At 39.1% G+C, this 22,674-nt stretch overlaps 1 protein-coding gene across 1 annotated transcript; it reads left to right on the top strand.

Annotated features, from left to right (window-relative positions):
- On the top strand, window positions 1-21,868 carry TRAF6 (TNF receptor associated factor 6). The gene is made up of 7 exons (XM_030949917.1): window positions 1-17; window positions 7,842-8,151; window positions 12,543-12,693; window positions 13,298-13,456; window positions 14,415-14,486; window positions 15,838-15,915; window positions 17,443-21,868. Exons 2-7 carry the CDS (start codon window positions 7,856-7,858, stop codon window positions 18,322-18,324), a joined length of 1,638 nt encoding a protein of 545 aa, XP_030805777.1. The 5' UTR covers window positions 1-17; window positions 7,842-7,855; the 3' UTR covers window positions 18,325-21,868.
- The last annotated feature ends 806 nt before the right edge of the window (window positions 21,869-22,674 follow it).

Raw genomic sequence — 22,674 nt, 5'->3', positions numbered from 1 at the left:
AGCGGCCGCGGGTCGCGGTGAGTCCGGCGGAACGCGCGGGGCGGCCGGGAGGGCGGGGGCTGCGGCGGCCTGGACGCCGGACTCCGGGAGCGAGGGCCCGGCTGGACTCGGGCCGCTTCAGGCGTGTGGCGGCGCCCGGCGCGGAGCGTTTTCCCCCCGCGCCGGGGCTGTCGGCTGGGAGCAGAGCCGCCTCCTGCCCTGCCCCGCCCCGCGGGAGCCCTGCTGCCCCTTCCCCGAGCTCAGGGCATGGCCGGGCCGGGCCGGGCCGGGGGTGCCGGGGCGGGCGGCCTGCGCCGGGGCAGGGCGCTGTGGGGCGCGGGCAGCGCAGCGGGGCTGAGCCCGGGGCCCGCAGGCACGGCCCGGGGCCCCAGCGGTGGGAACCCGGCCGGGGTGACTCCGTCCTGCCTCGGCCCCGGCGGCTGCCGTCGGACAGCGGCGGGAGCGTGAGCAGCCGCGGCTCTCGGGCTGTGCTCCCGCTTGTCTCAGCACATCAGCTGAACTTGGGCTCTGGATTCCCCGCTATGAAATAGGGACACTCAGTAAATTATTCGGGAACGCATTAAAGGGTAATTTGCAAGATAAGTTACTGTTTCTAAACCCGATAGCTCTTATTTTCTAGTAGAGACTGACGGTATTTAATATTTGCGGTAACTTTATTAACACTACTTAGAAATTATTACTTCACTAGTAATTTTCATCAATTTCTTCTGGCTCAGATAGGTCACGCTGAGTCTTTTCGTGCTCAAACGGAAATCTCAGCTGTAGGTGGGAGGAAAATGTTCTAATTATATCCCTTAGACCTAGTCATTAAAGCTTGCCAAAAGTATTCCCCCATGTTTGCCTCTGACACCTTCTGCACGCTACCCCTCAGCTCTGTGGATTTGGTGGTGTCTTAGATACCACTGTGAGTGATTATTAATAAAGTATTGATTTGAAGCTTTGGGTGACTTTTGCACTATGTTCACCAGCTGTTAAATGACTTGCAAGCAAACTGCTTTGTATTCCCGTAGAATGAAAAGGCCATAAAAATTGTCCTTCTAGTACAAGAAGGGGGGAAAAAAGTTACAGAAGTATGCTGATAAAAGCACTCGGATTATTTTCATGGTGTCATTCTGGGCATAATTCTTCTGCATATTCCACATTACCTACAGCTTTTCCCAGTGAGTGAAGATTCATGGAGCTCAGTCAGACTCTGTTGAATGAGAACTTGTCAAGACATAAATGGCTTTTTAAGTTTCGTAGTATTGCAACACTGCAGCACTGCTTTCTATCTTAGAAACCTGCTACTGTATTACACAAGACACACAGTAGGTACCTGTGCTGATAGAACTTCAGCGTTAAAATGTACCTGAGGTGAACGTGCATTCTTTTCTTCACCCATTGAACTTCGACGAGTTTGCTGTGTCAAGAAGAGTAACTTTTGTATCTCAGTAGCACAGATTAGCTAAGCACTTGTCAAAAAAAAAAAGTTTTAGACCCAGACTGTGAAAACTGGCCATAAAATATTCCGGGTATAAAGCATATCAAAAAGAAAACAAAAGTAAATGTCAGATGGAGTGAAAAGGAGTAATGTCTTAGTTGTTTCAGAATGTGTGTTTAGTTCACTGTTTGCTTTCCCAGGGTCTCAGATCATTTTACTAATGCCTCATGCCTGTAGAGGTAGGTGGTAATTAAGTGTAGCCTGGAGCCTGTGCCTTGTGGAAATCACATTTGCTCACAGCCATACCTCTCCCTCCCTGTTTTTAAGTGCTTTATGGGTGTTAACTTTGTCCCCACCAGGGCAGCATCCTACATTCTCTGTGGATCTACTGAGGGTATAGAAAGGCATAATGCATATGTCAGTGTGTTCTCAGTGTGCAGAGGGAGAGCAGAAGCCAGAGCCACTGCCAAAGTAAAGAGTTAAATAGTACTGTTCTTCTCACTAACAGTGTTTTCCTTGTATTTGTTACTCTGAACAGTTCCCAGGAAATTCTGTCTAAAAGTTAATAAACTGAAGAAAGTTTCAGGGAATTTTGGCTTGGGTTTGGTTTTTTGTTATGGAAAAACCCATAGAATATCTTGGTCTTAAATACAGTATAGTGTGCTTCCGCTGCTCAATAAAATTAAATTTGTTTTGACATACTTAAATAAGTTAAAATATGAATGTAACTGTGAGTGTGCCACCATCTAGTCTCCTAAATAACATTCAAGCATGAAATTACTTAGGTGATTAAAACCTGACAGCATTCTTTCCAAATAAAGAGAAATCACCTGGAAGGCTTCAGAAATCCCCAAGGGCTGTTCTGCTCTAGTCAGGAGGTCTTGATAGTCTAGTGAGCTCTGAATGTTGTTTGGTTTTGCCTCAAACAAAAATTCTTCTTTCAAGTCTTTAGGTTCACAGTCTTTAGGGTAAAATGCTGTGAGTGTGGTGGTTGTCCAAAATACTTGGATGTCTGAAAGCTAACTGCTATTAGAAAAAGAAGAAAGTTTGTATCTCAACAGAATAAGCAACATGGTTGCAGACTTTCACAAGAAATTAGAATGTAGTTTTTGCAGTTACAAGTTCTGCCTGAATCTCCTATTGCTTCAGCTTGCCTAGCCGTTTGATAGCTTTGAAATTAAAGTGTTTTATAGGTATTAATTAAAAGGCATTAGCATAATTCCATGTGTTCTGCCTGGATGAGACCATAGTGATGATAGTTACAAAGCTCCTAGTGGAAACATATGGTGCTTATCAGTTATCAGTAGACTATTGATTAATGTGCCTGGGAATAAGTGTTGCAAGTATTACTCCATAAACAAATCATCCAAAGTCACTCCACTGGTCTGTCAGTCTCATGACCCAGAAATCTATACATACATATACAAGGCCACTGAAGAAAAGTGAAAAGTTTGGCCAGTTTTTCTGTCAATGCAGTGCTAAAGACATTTCCCCTGCTGGATATGTGCTGGCCAGGCTGCAAGGAAATTAATTATATTTGTGAACTTTGAGTAAGAAAAAGGATTTGGAATAGTCCTCTGTATTGATTCATTATTTATATGGGTAGTCAGTGTCAATTTTCCAGAAAAGGTCATATGGATATTAATTGTATTAAGCACTTCCTGATTTACAATAAAAATTTTCTCTTACAGCAGCTGATACTTCCTTGCACAGTATTCCTTAAGTTAGTGCTTAAAAATATGATTTCATATTTCAGTGTAAATAGTATACAATGCCTACTTTTACTCCTCCCTAATACTCTTAATGATAGTGGGGTTTTACAGGAAATCTGAAGATATTTTCTGATAACAGTGATTTTTTTTTTTATTTAGAGGAGTTTGGCATTTGAAAACCTCTAAGTCCTACCTAAACTTCATTATACTACAGGAGTTGAAAAATCAGAGTGCTGAGCTTTGTTGCATGCATTAATTTAAAATATGGGCAGTTTAAATTCTGTTTTGAAATAGTTTTCGTCCATCATAAGGTACATTATTCTCGCAGGAGTTTGCTCTTCTTGTCTGACTGTGCTATCTCACATGAGCCTAATCACTGTGTAATGTGGCAGTGTAAATAGCAACAGAGCACAGGTTACTTGGTGAAGAAAGGTGTCATTATGGTTCAAAGCTGGAAGAGTGGGATGGAGACTCCTTTTCTTTTAACTGTCCTTTAACTGTCTTTTCTGGGGCATGAAAGTTTCATCCTTAGGGCATTCCCAGGCTTCTGCAGCAGAGGTAATGATCAAACAAGTTCTGTCCATTACCACTTGGCATGGAAAGCACCTTCCTTTCTGTTGGCAAACAACACAGCTGTTGCCTTGGAGAGCAAAATCAACCTTTGCCAGCCCAAGGCCTGGGTACCTCTGTGCCCAAGCTAAAGCCCATTATCTCCAGAGTCAGCAGGTGTGGCAGCACTTCCTACCTCTAGAAAAGAGCATTTCAGGTACATTACCAAATGTAGTTTAAGACTTTCTCTGCCTTAGAAACTTCATGCTAGCAAAAGCAAGAATTACCACGTAATGATCCAGTTTAATTGCTGCTGTTCCTGGATATGAAAACTGGATGTTGTGGAAACAAAAAAAGGTACAGAGAGCAGTCTAGAAAAGTGCTTAATGTGTCAAACAACTAACATTTTAAAAAAATGATAAGTTCTCAAGGCTGTGGTGTACACAGGGTATTTAAATTAATATTTGGCTATTCTTGTACTTGCATTTGACTTAGTTTTGTTCAGCACAGAGGAAGAATAACAACTATTATCAATAAGAAGAAAAACTGATGTGGTTTTTAGGAGATCTGAGTTTTATTTCACTGGAAACCTGTTTCATAATCAAAAAGAAAGGGTAGCAGTTTGATTTGAATTTTGGGATATATCCTAGTTTGGGGTTCAAAATCCATGCTTTTCCAGCCTAAGCATTTTTTGAACTCCCCAGGAGAGGAAGGTGAAAAACTGCTACAGTAAGCTCACAGATTGTCTGCTCTACCTTCACTGGGGAAAAGACCTGTCATTACCATTCAAAGTACACTTTTCTGTGGCTGGTTTTGTCCTAGCATTGCTCTGTCCAAGAAGATTAAACCTATGTTCTACTTTGGAAGATAAAGTAATTTCCACAAGAAACAGGTCTAATTCCTAGGACAGGAGTTACACCATATAGAGAAATTAGTTTAAACTGTACTGCAGTAATAAGGCCTTGGTTAATTGTCTGAGTAACAGCAGTATGGATTTTGATTTGGAAAATTGTGACTTGCCTCACGCCTAAAATATGTGTGGAGGAAGGAGGATTTTGCTCACAGAGAAGATGAAATAGATAAGAGTAGTAGGAGGAATCCTATCTCAGATAAAATATGAACAAAGTTTAAAATCTGGCTCTTAATCACCTTAAGTTGCCTCTTTGTGTCTGAATTTCCTAAGTTAAAAAGATGCGCACTTCTTTTTTTGTGAACCTCTTGGTCATATGCAAATAAAAAGCTCCGTGTAGGAGTGCAGTATATCACTGAATAAGGGGGGTTTTGTGTCAGACTGGGATGTTGACTGATTGCAGTGGTCATTCATTAAACTGACTCTAGTATGGCAGTTTGTTTCTATAGACTGAATATACTTACCTGCTATGTCTGTAGAAACAATTCAAATGGCCAAAGAGACACTGCTTGCATAGCACTTAAATCTACAAAGTGTTCAACTAGTGAGATTATACCAAGTCAGATCCTGGCTTCTTCTTTATAAGAACAGAATTGTAAATAGTATGGGATTTTTTTCCCTGGAACAGCCCAAGAGAAGAGTCACGCACTTCATTGCAATTAATGTGACAGCTTAATTTGACTAAAGCTGTTTTATATTTCTTCTTGTGACTTCCTGAATTCCTTTATGACATTACTTAAGTGACGTATGTTCCTCTTCCCTTTCTTAGTCTCACTAAATATATCTCTGTGACTTAGAGTAATGTGAATTTTTCAGTCCTAGGCTGGCCTGTGGATTCTAATATCCTGCATACCAACATTCCCACTCCATTGACCCAATTCAGTTCCTGTGATTTTTCATGAGATGTGGCCCATGGACTGATCATCCTCTGCAGCAGTCAGTAAATTAGTTATGTTAGTTTAACAGTGGAAACAAGCTGGGTTTCTTCTCTGGAGAGAGTAGATCTACTGATGGCAGTCTAAAAAAAATTAATCTCTGTCACACAGAGCATTTTTCTAAGCACTGATTCCTCTGCATCCATTCTCAGTCACGGGGGGAACTGGTGCCTTTATGGGATTAAACTGGTCATGTCTGGACTATGGCTGGAGCAGCTGCTGGGAGCATGCTCGGTGTTTAGTTTGCATTACTGTTGTGTTTAGGAGCCTCAGTGATAAAGCCTGTTGTGGTGGATAATGTATAGGGACAATACACTGGGGTGGAAAACAGGAGTGGAAGTGAGCAGCACTCTCTGGGTGCAGTTCCAGACAGCTCTGCTCTGGAGTTATTTGTGCAGAGAGGGAGCACTGTTGGCCAGTTCAGTACAACTCAGAACTGTCAGCCTGTGCTTTGAGGCTCTGCACCTTAATGGTATTTTGGAAATGTCAAGAATGCTGCTCTTCAGATACTTCTCATACCCCTGCATACCCCAACAGGATGGAAAGTCATCTATTTATATGACAGAATAAAAGGTCTGGTTTGATTATTCTAACTGTATCTAACCAAAATATGGTAACTTTGTTTTTCTTTGGATAGATATGCGTCTTTTTTTGGTCTGGATAGCTGGAAAAAATAGCTCATAGTGTGTTATCATGGTCAGTATTGCCAGTTGTTTATGGCCTAAAGCACATTCCTGTGATTTTTGCATGTGTTCAAAATATATATTCCCATAAATGCTAGTTGAGGCCTTGTGTGATTAATATTTCTGTTGATTTTATGTCACTAAAGGTGTGATAAAATAAGTAACCAAATAAAACTACCTGTGTTGCCTCCTCCTGTCCATGAACATTTTGTAGAAATGAGTTGTGATATTCAAATTCTGATATAGGCAAGAAAATGTTCAGTTTTGTGAGTTCATGGTCAAGGTAATCCTATTAATTCTTCTGCCTTCAGCATCTGCAGTAGTGAGGCAGATAAACAGTTCTTAGGATTCCTCTCTTGACTGGATTTCCATCCCTAATATATTTTAAATGACTCAATGGTATTACAGTGAATTCATTAGGTGAACACTGGAAGAGACTTTTGCCTATACTGCTGTGCAAAAGATTGTCAAATCTGGGCTTATTGGGCTTGTTTTGCATGCCTGGCTCCATAACCCTCAGACTACTCATACTGCCTTGCACCTGGTGATAATCTCTGTGTTTCAAAGAAATGTCATTTATAGAAAATTAACCACAGCAGGATTCTTAGAAAATTATTGTAACCATTAAAAAAATCAGGGGAGAGGAAGGTTTCTTGGTCTTTAGAATTTCTATTTGTTGTTAAGAACTTTTTTTAAGGTTCTCTCATTCTGTGTAGGAACACTAGCAATCTGTTTGGGGATACCTGCACTTTTTCATTTCATACCTATGAAATTTCACCCTGCTTTGGAGGAGTGTTGTAAAAGCAGGCTTTAGTATGCCATCCACAACTCTTCGGGGAAAGGTGACTTTTATCTTCTGTTCTTACAATCATGTCCCTTGTCCTCCCTGCCAGCTAGCCTGCAAGAGGGAAAGGAGAGCAAGAGCTCTGTTTGAGTACTAATAATTTGTAGATAGCTTTTGAGGTGTGGAATTACTATCCTTATCTCACGTGGAGCTTCTTACTCAATTTAAAGTCCTATTGGCAGTTCTAAAATGTTATCAGCAGTGCTGTATATTTGAATTTCATTTACAGCACATCAACTGCTTGATTTAGGTACTTGGACTTATATTTTATTTATGTTCCTGCAGCTAAGTCGGTTTGAAATCTATATCATGAATTGCTTGATACAGAAAATGCTAAATAACATATACACACTGCAAGGCGATTATGGAATTGAGCTGTTGTCCTCCAAGACAACATGATTCTGTACGGCATTTTTTCCACACAGAATCTATTTGAATGTCTTAGAAATAAATAATATGGAAAGGATAAAGAAACATCATCAGTAGACATAGCAAGGACAAAGAGGAATGATTCCTCTTTTTACAGAAATCAGATAGTCATATGAAAGAGATTACAGAAATTAATTACAGATTAGGGGGTGGTGTTTGAACTGCCCTGACAGGATGCAGTGTTCTTTCCTACATATCAGAGGATGAGCAACAGAAGATAATGGGGACAAAACAAAGCCAGTGATTTTGAATAGAATCAAACCCATTCCAGTATTTCTGGTTGGAAGTAAATGTTGCTCTCCCCTGGGAGGGAGGGTTTGAAATACTTGAAACTAACACATCTTTTTGTCCTGTTGCAGGTCGGCGCCGTGCCATGAGCTTGCTGCACAGCGAGGGCAGCTGCGGGGGCCGGGAGGCGGAGAGCCGCTGCTGCGCGGCCATGGCCAGCGCCTGCAGCGCCGCCGCCAAGGAGGAGAGCTGCGGCGGGGGCAGCGCCGCCGGCAGCGCGCCCGCCTCCTTCTCCGAGGAGACGCAGGGCTACGACGTGGAGTTCGACCCGCCCCTGGAAAGTAAATATGAGTGCCCCATCTGTTTGATGGCTCTGCGGGAAGCAGTGCAGACACCGTGTGGCCACCGTTTCTGCAAAGCATGCATTGTCAAATCCATAAGGTAAACTTGTAGAAGCTGTTTTTAAGAAGAAATTAATGTAGCAGAGCAGTTTAAGGTCAATCTAAACTGAATAAAGCTACCCAAAATGTATTGAGTGCAGTGAGTGCTAATAGAATTCTGGAATTTTATTACTCATTAAAAGTGCTATATATGGCCAGAATGTCCCAAGTTTGCAAGTTTTATGAGCTTTAGATGGTTTGCCATTTTCACAAATTTACCCAGGCTGTGAATCTAAAAAATTGATTAAACTTCAAATCATAACTAAAGAAGGAAAGGTAGACAAGTCCCCCAAATAAATTCCATTTCCATCTCAGGATTATAAAATTACCTGTCTTTTGCCTATGATTGTTTCCCTTGGTAACTGCAGGAAACTAAAGATAACCTGATTTCTTGGTGCAGACAAGGCAATTCATGCTTTCAGTTCTTCCCTTGAAATTAGCTGCTTCTCTCTTGAGCTGGAAGAGAGAATGTGATGAGGGAATAGTTGTGAGCAAAGCATTGAGAGAGGAATCCAGGTGGCATATGAGGGACTGGGAATATGGAACAAAGGAAGAGCAGGCTGGGTTTATAAAAATGGATGATTGAAAAGGCAAGAAAGGGCAGAGAGTACCTTGTAGAGAGCACTTGCCTTAAACCTGGAATGAAGTCATCAGTGTCCCATATGTGTGAGTGAGTATTGGATTACATTGATAGATATTATGCTGTAGGATTTTTTCAGCAATTGCTCAGATAGCTCAAATGTCACTTTGGTAGGAATTTATATATTCAATTCTGTGTGACCCATATGTAGAATTGGCTCATTTTCAACCTTACTTTGCACACTTTTTGTAAAGATCATTAAACTGTCTTCAGTGTTACTGTGTTTTTCCCCGGCATTTATCTTATAGCATGCAAAATGGATAGTGCTTTCTTGATTGGTCTTTCATACCACTTGTCCATAGTTGTATTCCATTTATTTTTCTTCCCTATCCATCATTTGTAGCTCACTAAATGAATAGTATGCCAGCAGTTATGTTCTCTGAATACAGTTTTGTGGCTTCTCTGTAGTTTCTCTGTAGTTTATGCAGTTTCTGCTACATAAATTCTCTGGAAGAATTTCTCCATGGAAAGGACCATGACCAGAAGTTTCTGCTTCTTTTATACCTTTTCTGTATTTTATTTCTTTTCTATGAATAGTGATGACTGTTTCAGTGAATACTAAACAAGGTGGAAAGCATTTTTTTCTCTTGAGACTGTAGACCATCAGTGTAATACTTCAGATGTTTTATTGCTAGTAAAAGTTTTCCCTCATTCCCAACTGAACTCTGTCTTTGGAGGACTGTCACAGACATTTCTTTTATGAAAAATCCTCTTAGATTTTTTGCTGAAGAGGTTAGAAGATAGGATGGAGGTGTGGGAGGAAGCTTGAGGGCAGATTCATCTCTGAATCCCTGAAGGGCTGAACTGCATGCTTAATTGGTAACCATAGATCAAGCTATTGATTTGGATTATATAGTGTCTACAGTATGGTATTGATTTGCAGTATGTACTGTCTACAGTACCAGATTGATTGAGGTATTGAGAAGCTTCTACAGAACTAAAATGAAAACAGAAAGTGATATTTTACATTCTATAAGTACTGCTTTTTTTTTCACTGAGTGATTGTCACAGCCTTCATTTGACCAGGAAAAATTGCTTCTCTTTATTCCTCATTTCCCCACTGTCTTAACTCAAGTGAACACAGAGATTAAGGATTTTAAATGAGGAAGGATGGACAAGCATTTTTTGAGTAATTACTTCTTGTGACTTACACAAACAATTGTAGTTGTTCGTGTTGAAGAAGTTGTGGCTGCAACTAGAAAACAATAATTGGAAAACCTTTTAAAAACCGGATTTTTCGATTATCTTCACTCTTACAGTGTGAAGGACATGATTAGATGAGATTTGATCACAGTAAATATTTGCCTCCCAGAAAATCTTTGGCAACTTTTAAAATAAAGCTGTCTGAAGTGCTTTGAAGTACTATAATTCATGGAAGAGGAGAAGCTTATCTACCTAAGTAACTACAAATGTGTTTACGAATGTTACTTGTCAACAAAACATATTGCTGGAAATTTTAGAAGAACTAACTGCAGGTGCAGTAGCTAATTCAATTTCACTCCAGTCTTCTCCTGTATCTTAGGGCAAAGCTGACTTAGGGTTTGTAGTAGAGCTTGCCAAATATCAGAACCTCTGTTTATTGGAAAAGCAGAGTTGTGAGGTAACAAGGGGCAGCAGGGACATCTTTGGGTGCTGGCAGTTCATCCAGCAGCTGGCATGGCTGCAGTTAAAGTCTCTGCCAACTGTCTCAGCTTCTCAGCTAAACCGCTCACTTGTTAAAATCACAGAGCAGGCTTTTCTTTCAAAATTATTCTGGTTTTACTCTTGATACCTGTATTTTAATCTCAAGGGAATTTACAGGAATATTCATTGTACTTTGTAGCAGATAGCTATTGTTTCACAGGTACTGTTGTGAGTGGCAGAGTGCACTGTGATAAATAATTCCAGCATAGGAAAGCCTTCACTGTAATGTAAGCTAAAACTGAGGTGCATAAACTCAATTCTGTCACAGGAAATACACAGCAACATCTTTGTAGATGGATCTTAGCAGTGTTTTAAACACAATCCTGAGCCTTGTAAATAGTATTTGAAACCTGTTTAATATCCTAAAATGAGTTACTGCTTTTTTCTTACTACACTTTCTTTTTTTGGAAAATTGCATTTCATTCCTATTTTTCCATTTATCTGCTAGTTATTTAAACTGGGGATTTGGTAAGCATTATTCCATTTTAATCTCTTGTTGGCTGCTCTTATTTATGATTAGCTTTTCTTTGTAGAAATAAAGCTGCTGTTTTATCAGCAGGCCTATTGAGCTGTCTTCATACTCCACTAAACAGGGTGTTTGTAACCAAGCTATAGCTGTGAAAACTGATTTCCTGTTGTGAAGTGAGGGAACATTTCTAGCTTGTGACAAAGATCACGCTGGTCATAGCTCAGGGAGCTCTGAAACAAGGCAAGCTAGGTGTTTTCTTTCTTCTGCTTGTTTAGGAGTATGATTCTCAGGCATGTGGTGAGCTTGCTCGGCAAGCAACATTGTGAAAGGAAGTTCATTACCTCTTTTTGAAGTGGCAACTTTACCTCCACTTCCCCTAGCAGTGTTGCTGATGTAGTTGCTGAGCAATTATTTCCTTTTCCAGCAAAGAACATAAATTCCTTCCTGGTCTCCACAGCCCACTAGGTTCTACTTCCCCTTGTGCTTGCAGGCAGTGACAATGATCTGGCCTTTGATCCTTGCACCACAAGTGCTCTCTGACATTTTTCCACCCCATGTATTTTTCCATTTTATTGGTGTTTCCATTAGCACTCGGGAGCTTTGATCCCTCATGCCTCTTTAACTGCACTACTTAATTGTGAATCAATATGTTAGCCTGCTGCTTTTAGAATGAGCTGATACTGGCAAGTTTGATGGACGGGATCCCCTTTTTCAGAATGAGCTGATACTGGAAAATTTGATGGAGGTGATTCCCTTTTTTACTCTATTTCTAATGATTTTTGTGCATACATGCAGGTAGGCATGATGAACTGGAACAGGCTGTTAGTTACCTTGTGCAGGTTGCAGGCATTCATGTTCCATCAGATTCCAAACCTTCACCAGTTAGCACTGACTTCCAGTCTGTTTGCTGTTCAAATGGCTTCAGATGCAACACTCAATTCCAAGTCCAGTGTAATTTTCATAGTTACTAATAATTTTTGTGTCTGGAGGTTTTCACCCTGTTTGCTGTATAATGAAATTGAAGGATGACCAACTGATCAAATGGTTGTATAACAAAACCAACAAACTGAACAGTGTATAATGTAATGCCAAACAGATGAAGTCAGTCTGGAAAAAAAGACAATTTTGCTTTTTTTCTTAGCTGTGATCATCTTGGCTGTTTATAAAATGAGAAACAAATGAGAGGAGGTTTAAGAAAGTTTAAGTAATTGTTTTGAAGTAGTATGTGAAATATTCTTTGATGTTTGAGCTATGTGAAGTACTTGCAGAAACAGGACTAAGTTCTTAGTGTCTTTACATATTCCTCAAGTTTGTTTCCAGAATACTTAACGTGCCATTTGTACAAATAAAATGTGTTTGAGTTTGAAAAGTGCTACAACCCCAGTCATGCCACCTCCAGTGAAACCATGTATTTCCAAGTTTTCTGAAATTCATTTCATATTTTCTGGTCATTGCCACATAAATACCATTGTTTTTAAAGTTCTCGCTGTGTTATTATTTGGCCACTAATGTCTTGCTGGTGGTAAAAATATTTTAAATTAAGTGCTTGGAAATCTGTTGGTAATATTGGAATATCTTTCCTTGCTTTTCTGCATTGTAGAGATGCAGGTCACAAATGTCCTGTAGACAATGAAATTCTGCTTGAAAATCAACTTTTTCCTGACAACTTCGCCAAACGGGAAATCCTTTCATTAATGGTCAAATGTCCCAACAAGGGCTGCAGCATGAAGATGGAGCTCAGGCACTTAGAGGTGAGAAGTAGTTTTGAAAATATGGAACCTTGCTTTCATGGACAAGTAAAAATTTGAAGTTACTTAAATAGATGGTCATATCTAGTACTCATTTATGCTGAGTCCATGCATTTTTCTTTCAAGACTATAACTACACATACTGTTTTTTAATGAGTATTTAATTATAGTTAGGTGATTCTCAAGTGAACATCAGAGTGCATGACAATTGTACTAATGCAGCCTTCTGCTGAGGATCATTCATGTCTGTCTTTTGATCAGCTATGTCTGTGCTTCACACAAGTTTATTATATTCAACTAATATATGTAGCTACTTTGAGAGACTATTTAATAGTCTCTCAAAGTAGCTACATATAATAGTTGAAATAACTATTTTGGAAAATAATATATGCCATTAAAAGGATAAATATAAAACTCAATTTTTACTGAGAGCTTTCTTAAAGCTCTGAATACATGAAGCCTTAACCTTAGTAGTGCGACAGTAACAGGCTGTTGGTAGAGTCAGCATAAGTGTGATTCGTTTGTCTTGCACTGTGCTTTCTCTTGAAAATGGATGAGATGATTGTTCTGATTTGAAGTATCAGATCCTTCTTCTGCCCTTCTGCAGGACCACCAGCTGCAGTGTGATTTTTCCACTGTGGAATGCCTACAGTGCCAAGGAACCTTCCCAAAGAACCGACTGAAGGAGCACATGACCCAAGAGTGTCTGAGGCGTCAAGTGTGTTGCCCAAACTGTGCCACGTCCATGGCCTATGAAGATAAAGAGGTATTTAGCAGGAGTCTCAGTTTGTCAGCCTGCATTCACATGGGTTTGCTTGGAAAGGGAACAGCAGTTATAAAAAAAAAACAAACCAAAAAAAAACAAAACCAAAAAAAAACCAACTGAAAGGTTTTGGTCTAGAAGAGCTCTCTGTGCTGCTGCACAGCTGAGAAGCTGCGAACTCGGGACATGAGCCTAGAACAGGCAAAAGCTGGGGAGAGATTGTCCTTAAGTAAAAACTTATGTGGAACCATGTAGTGTGAGGAGACTTGTGGACTTGTGTAAGAACCACTGATTTCTGACCTTACCATCAGACAGGCTGTATCTACTGCCCATGGAACACAAAAAGCAGTATTTACACGTGCAGTTTTTATGCCTGGGAGAGAGGATGTAGCAGGAGATAACTATTTTGGGGATATCTGCTACCACACAAGACCAAGATAATTTCTGAATTCTTCTTCTGGCTATGCATTTTTCACTTGGGTGATACTGAGGATAATACTTTCCTTTTGCTGTTACCATTTCTTTATCTCTATATGGATGTGTTTTATCTCCAAGACTATTGAATGTTCTTGGATATTAATATTGTGAATTGTCAATCAAATGTACCTCATATAGTCCAGCAATACAATTAAAAAACAAACAAGTGCTTTCATATAGTTCCAGTACAATTGAACATGAATTTTAGAAACTTACGGTTAAAATCAGATTTCTTTGAAGCATAAGAGCTTTAGGAAATCAAATATCTGCAACTTCATGAATCTCTTGTATAAGTCCAGGAAAAAGCAGTTATGTAAAACATACTGTTAAGGGTAAAGGTATTATCTTTGTTTCACAGTTTCATATAGCTAAATGCAAAATTAGGTATATAAATAAAAATCTAATGTCTGATCAAGCCCTCTCTTAAACTGGGTAACTTTACTGATGTTTTCTTCCCTTTCTTTTTTCTGTTTGATCACTTAAGCTTCATGACCAAACCTGTCCACTTGCCAATATATATTGTGAATATTGCAACACAGTGCTCATCAGGGAGCAGGTAAGAGACTCCCTTTTGCTCTGTTTGTTCCAAGTCAGATGCTTTGTTTTTACATTGCTTCTTTAATCTGAAATTAAACTTGGAGATACAGTTTGTCTACTAGCTGCTAAATCACTATCTGCCTTCTTTCAAAATGTTCAGTGCAGGTGTGATACTCCCTTAAATGCTGCTCCAGCTTGCAGTTGCAGTCTGGCAAACCTCTGTAGGATTTTGGCTGCACATCACATTGTTCAGCTGTACTGCTTTTTGACAGGGGCCATGCTGCACATCTTTAATCTTGGATGGAGTTGAAAAAATACCAACAGCTGCCAGTAGTTATAGCTGACATTACAAGGGAAGGCTTTGATTTGGGCAGAGAGGGGTAGTTTTTGTACTTAGAAAGCTGCTATTGGAAAGTAGGTATAAATAGTAAATTAAATACTAAACTGAGATGCTGCTTGTCCATTACTGCTTGTCCATTACTGTTGTAATAGCCATTATTATTTCTTCTGTTCAATAACAACTTCATTGGCAGAAAAATGATAAATATTGATTTGTTTAATTTGGGATGGCAACTATGTTGATGGCCTGGGTTAAAATAAAGAATGATCTTGTAAAATTGCAAAATACTCTGAGAAACAGGATTGAGCTTAGTAATGACAAAGGAAAAAGTCTGTTGTTAGGTAGAATAATGAATTGCAGAAATGGGGAACAAAGAATTCTAAACATTTGTAATAATAGCTGGTCTTTATTAGCCTTGTGCTTCATCATGATATTTAAACAAGGCAAACACCCAGGGTTATATAAACAGGGATTCTGCCTGTGAAACACTGAATTATCCTTTGCTCTGTTTAGGGCTCATAAGGCATCAGCTGAAGTTGTTGTGCTTTTGAGGGAGGATAGATAGGCAGGATCCAGAGCAGTGAGATGACTGATCTGGATCTGGAAAACATGGACCACAAAAAAAATTGAAGTAAATTGAACTTTTTGAGATGATAATAAAGAGTGACACAATAAGCATTGTGCAAGTAGTCCTTCAGAAGGGAAGGAATTGAACGTGAACTGGCTGGAGGATAGGCTAGAAACAAAAAGTGTTTGGTCTAGCAAGGAAACCTGAATGCTTTCTGAGGCCTTATATAAGAACAAAGTCAATGAATTGTTACAGTACATACAAGTGGGATGTATAATTTCTATCATCAGCTAAAATTTCTGTTCAAAACTTCTGTATTCCCTTAAGAACTTCCGTAGGTATAAACTGATCTGACTTCAGGTGCATTTTAAACTTTTCTGTTCAAAATCCATCCAGCTGTATCCTTTCTGGATAAGAAAATACTCTTGATGGAGAAGTAATATCAAATCTGTTCTGTTTTAGATGCCTAACCATTATGATAATGATTGTCCTACTGCCCCAGTGTCATGTTTTTACAGTGCCTTTGGGTGTCCTGAAAAGGTAAGACTTTCATCAGTACCTTCTGAATTGCAGACTTTCTGCATGATTTTGTCCGTTGCTTTTGTAATGTGTTTTCCTAGTATGGTCTCATTCACCAACCCAAAATCCTCAGTGATTTGTGGTTGTGGGTTTTTTGTTTGGAGGTATCTTAATTCTGAAGCAGTGCATGTTGATACATTGCATTTCAAATTTGCTTTTTCAAATTTAAAAAGCTCTGTGAACAATTTGCTTGATGATCTTGCTTTTATTGTTTCATGTTTTCTCAGCTTTCATGTCAAAAAGTAGCTTCTAGCATTTCTTCCAAAGTTGTGGCTAAATACGCTTATGACTCCTAGAGTTCCATAAAGAAAATCAATTTTATTAAATTCTAAAATTATTAATCTAGATACTTTTATTTCTAGTTTTTAATACTTCTTGCTAAAATTGGGTCTTTCACCTTCATTTCCACAGTAGTTTTCATACACCATTTGGTACCATGGACAGGTTAGCAAATTTAGAACACAGAAAAATTCTAAGTAATTTGTTACTAACAGTCTTTCAGCATGTGTTTGTTCTGAATTGAACGGTGTTACTGGAAGTGTACACCATAATTAATGATGGATTCATAGGGATATTATCACTCCTACAAAACCTGATTTTTTTTATCATGAATGCTCATTAACAAGTAGATGACCGTGAATGCACAGCGCTTGCCTTTGGAATATTTGACAAGAATATTTTCAGTATAAAATATTCCATATTTCTTCATATCTTGCTTTTACTTTCAGGTGCACAGTTTGAAATATACTGTTCCTATTTCCCACTTATGTACTACTGAAATACTTCATGTTTTTACTCAAAATTGCCTCCATTTGAAGTGTGGGTGTTGGCCTTTAATAAGAAGTTATTATTATATTGTTATATTATATTATTATAAAGGCCAGTTCTCAGTCTTTTCCGGAGAATTTAAATTTTGTTGTTTTCCTGGAGATGCTGCAGCTTCTGTAAAAATACAATCAAAAGTTCCCTTATTAAGCATTACATAGAATTATGCAACTATACAATATGCTATTACTAATGATAATTATTCTAACAAGAATATGTTTGTGACATCCCAAAGTCCCACGCCAACAAAAACAATAATGCACATATCTGATTTATATTACAGTCATTCATGTCAGTTCTACCTTAACTTTCCAGGTTTACAATTTTATGCTGAAATCACCTCATATCTGTGCTTTTTTTGAACCCCAGCTGTATCAACATCAGGCCAAAGACACAAAGACCTTAAAGGTCTTTTCTAACCTAAATGATTCTGTGATTTGCCCGCTGGTATTTGAACTTCTTTTTCCATTTTTCCTAACAGTGATATTGAATTTGGAGCTCTCCGTTGGTAAAGTGCTATTTTGTAAAACCTTTGTCGTTGATTCACTGCAGCTTTTCTCACATGACAAAAGCAACTACTTGTTTGATTTTCTTTAGAGCCACATTTAAAATGTGATTTTAGATTTCTGATGTGTTCCTAATGCTGTATCTCTTAAATCCTAGATGCAAAGGAATGAACTGGCACGACATATGCAGGAGTTCACTCAGTTGCACATGAGGTTGATGGCTCAGAAGTTTCAGAATATCAGTGTTACTGCTGCAAATCCTGTGCCCTTCATCAATGGCCTACCCTTTGAGCCTGCCCTGTTCTCACATGTGTCACATGCTGCATACAACTGCAATCCAGAAGTTGAAAACTTCAAGGAAACTATTCAGCAGTTGGAAGGTCGTCTGGTGAGACAAGATCACCAAATCAGGGAACTCATTGCTAAAATGGAGACTCAGAACACACACGTGGCAGAACTCAAACGCACTATACGAAATTTGGAGGAAAAGATTACTGAAATGGAGGCACAACAATGTAATGGTATTTATATCTGGAAGATTGAGAAATTCAGTGAACTGCAGAAAACCCAGGAAGAAGAAAGACCTGTAGTGATACACAGTCCTGGCTTCTATACAGGGAAGCCTGGCTACAAGCTGTGCTTGCGCCTGCATATCCAGTTACCGACTGCTCAGCGCTGTGCTAATTTTATCTCTCTGTTTGTGCACACTATGCAAGGGGAATATGATGGCCACCTGCCCTGGCCTTTCCAAGGCACCATTCGACTTTCTATTCTGGATCAATCAGAAGGCCCAGAAAGGCAGAACCGCGAAGAGGTGATGGAAACCAAGCCAGAGCTACTGGCCTTCCAGAAACCGACAGTTCACCGCAATCCGAAAGGTTTTGGTTATGTGACTTTCATGCACCTGGAGACCTTGAAGCAGAGAACCTTCATCAAGGATGACACGCTGCTGGTGCGCTGCGAGGTGCTCACGCGCCTGGACTTAAGCAGTGTCCGCAGGGAAGGCTTCCAGGCCCGCAGCACTGACGGAGCCATGTAGCCTGCAAGGCTTAACCACAGCAATAGAGCCTTGTTCGTGTTTATCCACATGGATCACAAAAGAGCTTCATTGTCCACAAAGGCTGGGTTTGTAAAAGATCATAGTTGCCAATGGAACTTTGTTGTTGCTGGTATATTTTTCTCTATATGAGCTCATAGTTTAAATATTTGGTAAGGTTCTCTCTTAAAATAATAAGCTACTTCTGTAGCAAGCTAAATAAATGAAGTGTTAATCAAAACTTAACCGCCTACAGGAAAATCCTATTGCAGAACCTGTGCATCTCAGCTTGGTAAAACTTTAGTCATATCGAATAGACCTGTAAGTCTTTTCACCTCAGTGCCTTGGAATAGATGCTGTTGCAAGGAAGGAACGAAATTATTAAAGAGGAGGGGTTTTTTGTTTGTTTGGGGGGTTTTTTGTTTGTTTGTTTGTTTGTTTTTTGTTTTGTTTTGTTTCACAGAGCTTGGGAAAGTTGAGAGAGTTTCTATATTGACTTATCTAGAATTTTGAATTGGCTGTGTGTCTCTTGAAGTTTGAAGTTAGGGTTAAGACTTTGTTCATGTCACCAAGGGTTCAGGGATGCTTTGATCCTTTCCTCCTTCAGGAAGTTGCATGTTGGTGCAGAGTTGATGTTGGTATTTCCAAAAGATACAAGGTAGTGTTGTGGAGAAGGCTAAATTACTCTGAGCTGAGTTCACTGAAGAAATATTTGTAATGTGGTCTGAAGATGCCTCCCTAATTCTCTTTATTTTGATAAATCTTTCTAGAAGTGTGTGCTCTAGACCCAGAATGTCAACCGCAATCATCAAGAGATATGAAAGTTTAGCATTTGAATGAAATCCCTTTGTGCTGGTGGGATCTCCTAGTGCTGGACATGTTTCAGGTTGTGAGTGCACACATGAGGAGCAAAGGGATGTAGTGAACAGAGAGGGTGATGCAGAATTTGTTTTACTGTTGTTGAAACCTGAATTTGTACCAAAGCTGAACTTGTGACCTGCATCTGGTCAAGTGATCTCTTGGTGTTGTGGGTGATGTACCCAAGTCATCCCCTGTGAATTCTCCATGGGCAGCTGGCCATATCAGCATCCAACTGCTGTGGGTATTGCCTGTCCCTTTAGACAATAGGAGCTGGGCCAACTCAGAAATATGGATGGTAAGGAAAGCCTGTTAATTCAGCAGTGTGATGAAAAATCGTAATCCTGTTTGCTTTTAGAAAGAAAATCTGGCTTTCTAGTTACTCATTTATCAAACACTAGATTCACTGTCAAAGAGGTTCCTAATGCTGTGTGTATTATTGTTTTCTCTACGGATTATATGCCATGTAATTGTTAGCTTTGACCAGTCAAAGCTGAATAGTTACAGTACACTGGTGCTAAAAATTTTAACTTTCATGGTGCTGATAAAGTTCTGAATCTTGTCTTTAAAAGGAGGGAAGAAAAAAGTTTTGTTCATCCCATAACCTAAGTACATGTCCAGATACTGAAGAAAGAACCAAAGATGCATGAGCTTATGTGTATTATTTATCCAAGCTAGTGGAACAACCTAAAGACTGGAGACACTGCAGCTTAAGAGATAGTGAATAGTGTTCCAACTATTTGGCATCATCAAAGCAATACCAGTGGGAAAAGGGTGCATTGCTTAATATAAAAGACTAAAGAAACACTACTATACTTTAGTGGTTTGGGAGGATACTCTGCCTGCCTGCATGAGAGGTAAAAGTTCCAGGACCCAGGCTACCACTTTGTTCATCAAATCCAGATGAGTAAAATTTCTTCTGCTAGTAGAACCTATTAGATGGAAGAGGGATTGTGTTCAGTGGAGTATTGTCACTACTGAAACATGAACTTCCTGGCTAATGGTAATTGCAGTTAGTTGTTGATGACTTTAGTTGATTCTCTGTCATTAGGGGACAGGTAAGCATATGTTACTCAAAATAGGGAAAGATCTCAGGTTTAAAACCAAAGCAGATTTTATAATGAATAGCCTCGTCCTATCAGCTGAGTTGTTCTGGAGTGTCTTCAGCTGGAGCATTCCCAGTAAAGCTATTTTTAGCCAAGAGCTGTCAATGTCCATGGCAGTGCACAGAGCCACTCTGCACAGAAGGCACTGTACACAGGTTCTCCATTTACAGGCTGTGCTACCTATCTGTGTTTTTTCAAGATGCTCTAAAACTGCCATTCTCTTTTGTTTCTCTACTTGTTTTTGGGAGGGCAGGAGGGAAGGGAGGGGGAGGCTCTCGTAATTTGAGAGCTTCTTCCTACTCCAGGTCCTTCCTCAACCCTAGAAATAAGAAAAATGTCCTTATTCTCTGTTCAAATCATATATACCCAAGACCCACTAAATGCATTAACACTTTCTTTGCTTTTGAAGATTTGAGTTTTGAATGGAATTTTTGCTTCAAGCCTTATCTGCTAGATCTGATGTACTTCTGCCTCTGAGGAGGAAACTCCCTGTGGTGGCAGGATTTAAATGATTCAGGTTAAAGTTGTACCATAGCACAAGCCAATAGGGAATAGAAGGCTACTGCATGTATAATTCTGTACTGGCCACAGTAATATGGATTCTTTATTGACTGCTGCTATTCTATTGGTTTTGTATTTTTATACTACCAACTAGAACTCTGAGTGATGACAAATTACTGTAATATCAGAGTATTTCACGAGAGACTGTCAGAGATAATTTTCTAAGTAGCAGTTAAATCTTACTGTCATAAAAAGATTATAAATGTTTATTAAATATTTATTCATATACTTATTCTATTCTCCTCTTTCCCCTTTCTTCAAATCTTCTTTTGAGAATTTGTTTTACCATGGTGTGGACTAAGGTATAATTGCTGGAACTATTTAAATGGAAGGAGAAAGGTCTGCAGCATTGAGTTGTATCTCAATCAAAGAAATATTTGATTAACCCATGTCCTGTGTAACTTGTTCAGCAGTGGGGTTTTGTTCTGTAAATCAATGCTTTGCAGCATTCCTAGATCTCAAGGTGGTTTAAAAAGTGGCTTAACTTCTTTTATCTTCCAAATTTCTGTTGTCTTTAACATGGTTTAAGTCACTGACTCTTAGTACGTGTATTTGCAAAGCTGCTATGGCACAAATTTTCCAATTACAATATATTATGAACGTGTTATCTCTTTGCCTCTGAATGTCTTCCCCTGCAGGGCAGGGAAAATTATTTTGCTAGAAATGTTGGTATGTAATGTATATGTGGGAGCTCAGATAATGTGAGATGTATAGAGTTGTTTTTTAAGCAGTCTTATGATGTGTCGGTCATGTTTGCTATCAAGGGATTAAACTTGTTAATGAAATGAAATCAGGGTGACCTTTCTATTGTTATTTAGAGATGGCAGCAGACCAGATACATTGATGATGGATACAAAAGATTATTCTGTATCAATGTTAAAGGTTTGTATTGGTTTGCATTTGAACAAAATGAAACTACTCCTGTTCCCTTGGATGAATTGATTTATAGTTTAATATATTTTGTAAATAATGCACATCTTTATTTCTGACAGAACTTTAAAAAATAAACTAATTAAACTGTGCACTGCATGTTGCATCTTTATTCACATGGAGGGCTGTTCAAAAACATTAACTGGTACAGGACTGCTCTGGTAGTTTCTCTGTCTTGTGGGTTTTAGAGATGGGTGGTATCATATAGTATCCAGAAAGCAAAGAATATATTTCATGATAAAAACCTTCTGGCATTTATAATGAGTGTTGATGGTTTTATTCATTACTAGAAGATACAGCTCATGTAATAGATAATAAATTAAGTGTTCTCATAATCATCCTGTAATTTAAGATGTAATTCTCAAAAAAGCTGCACACTATCACCTCTCTGCTCATATCTGCTTGCTTGTTTTATTTGTCATAAAAGCAACTATGGGCTGAAACTTTGTTCCAAGAGACTGAGATCAAAAACTAGAGGAAATTCCTCTGTCAGTAGGAGAGGTACAGACAGTCTTTATTGCAATCTCTGATTTATCTCAGTCTGGATCTGTTTTTAATAGCATCTGCAGGAAGGGATATTCAAAATCTTAAGGTTCTTCTGAGTAACGTTATTGATATTGCAGCAATGTGTTGTTAATGTCAAGTTAATTATGACTTTGTCTTTCATCCAGGTTGGTCCTAATAGCTTCCATCAGTAATGGATAGGAAGGCTTGCTCAGACATTGGTTATCTGTTGTGTTAATCCGTTTTTAGTGTTCCATATTTTAAGTGCACTAAAGTCTTCATTTGATGAGATGCAGTAATAATAACCTTTTTTTCTAAGCAGGAAAAGCTGGCATTTGCAGCTGCCCCAGGAATGGAAAGTCCATGTGCAGAAGCAGAAGTGCAGCAATACAGA

The sequence above is a fragment of the Camarhynchus parvulus genome, chromosome 5 (assembly GCF_901933205.1).
Source record: "Camarhynchus parvulus chromosome 5, STF_HiC, whole genome shotgun sequence".
NCBI classification, from domain to species: domain Eukaryota; kingdom Metazoa; phylum Chordata; class Aves; order Passeriformes; family Thraupidae; genus Camarhynchus; species Camarhynchus parvulus.
Note: the sequence above shows the minus strand (reverse complement) of the source record. Positions and strands in the feature narration are given on the sequence as shown.

What these genes read in the sequence shown, in the direction of transcription:
- TRAF6 (XM_030949917.1), top strand. Translation starts at nt 7,856, where the DNA reads ATGAGCTTGCTGCACAGCGAGGGCAGCTGCGGGGGCCGGGAGGCGGAG. An exon ending in TGCATTGTCAAATCCATAAG is followed by an intron (nt 8,152 to 12,542) that starts GTAAACTTGTAG and finishes TCTGCATTGTAG; the next exon opens with AGATGCAGGTCACAAATGTC. An exon ending in CCTTTGGGTGTCCTGAAAAG is followed by an intron (nt 15,916 to 17,442) that starts GTAAGACTTTCA and finishes CTTAAATCCTAG; the next exon opens with ATGCAAAGGAATGAACTGGC.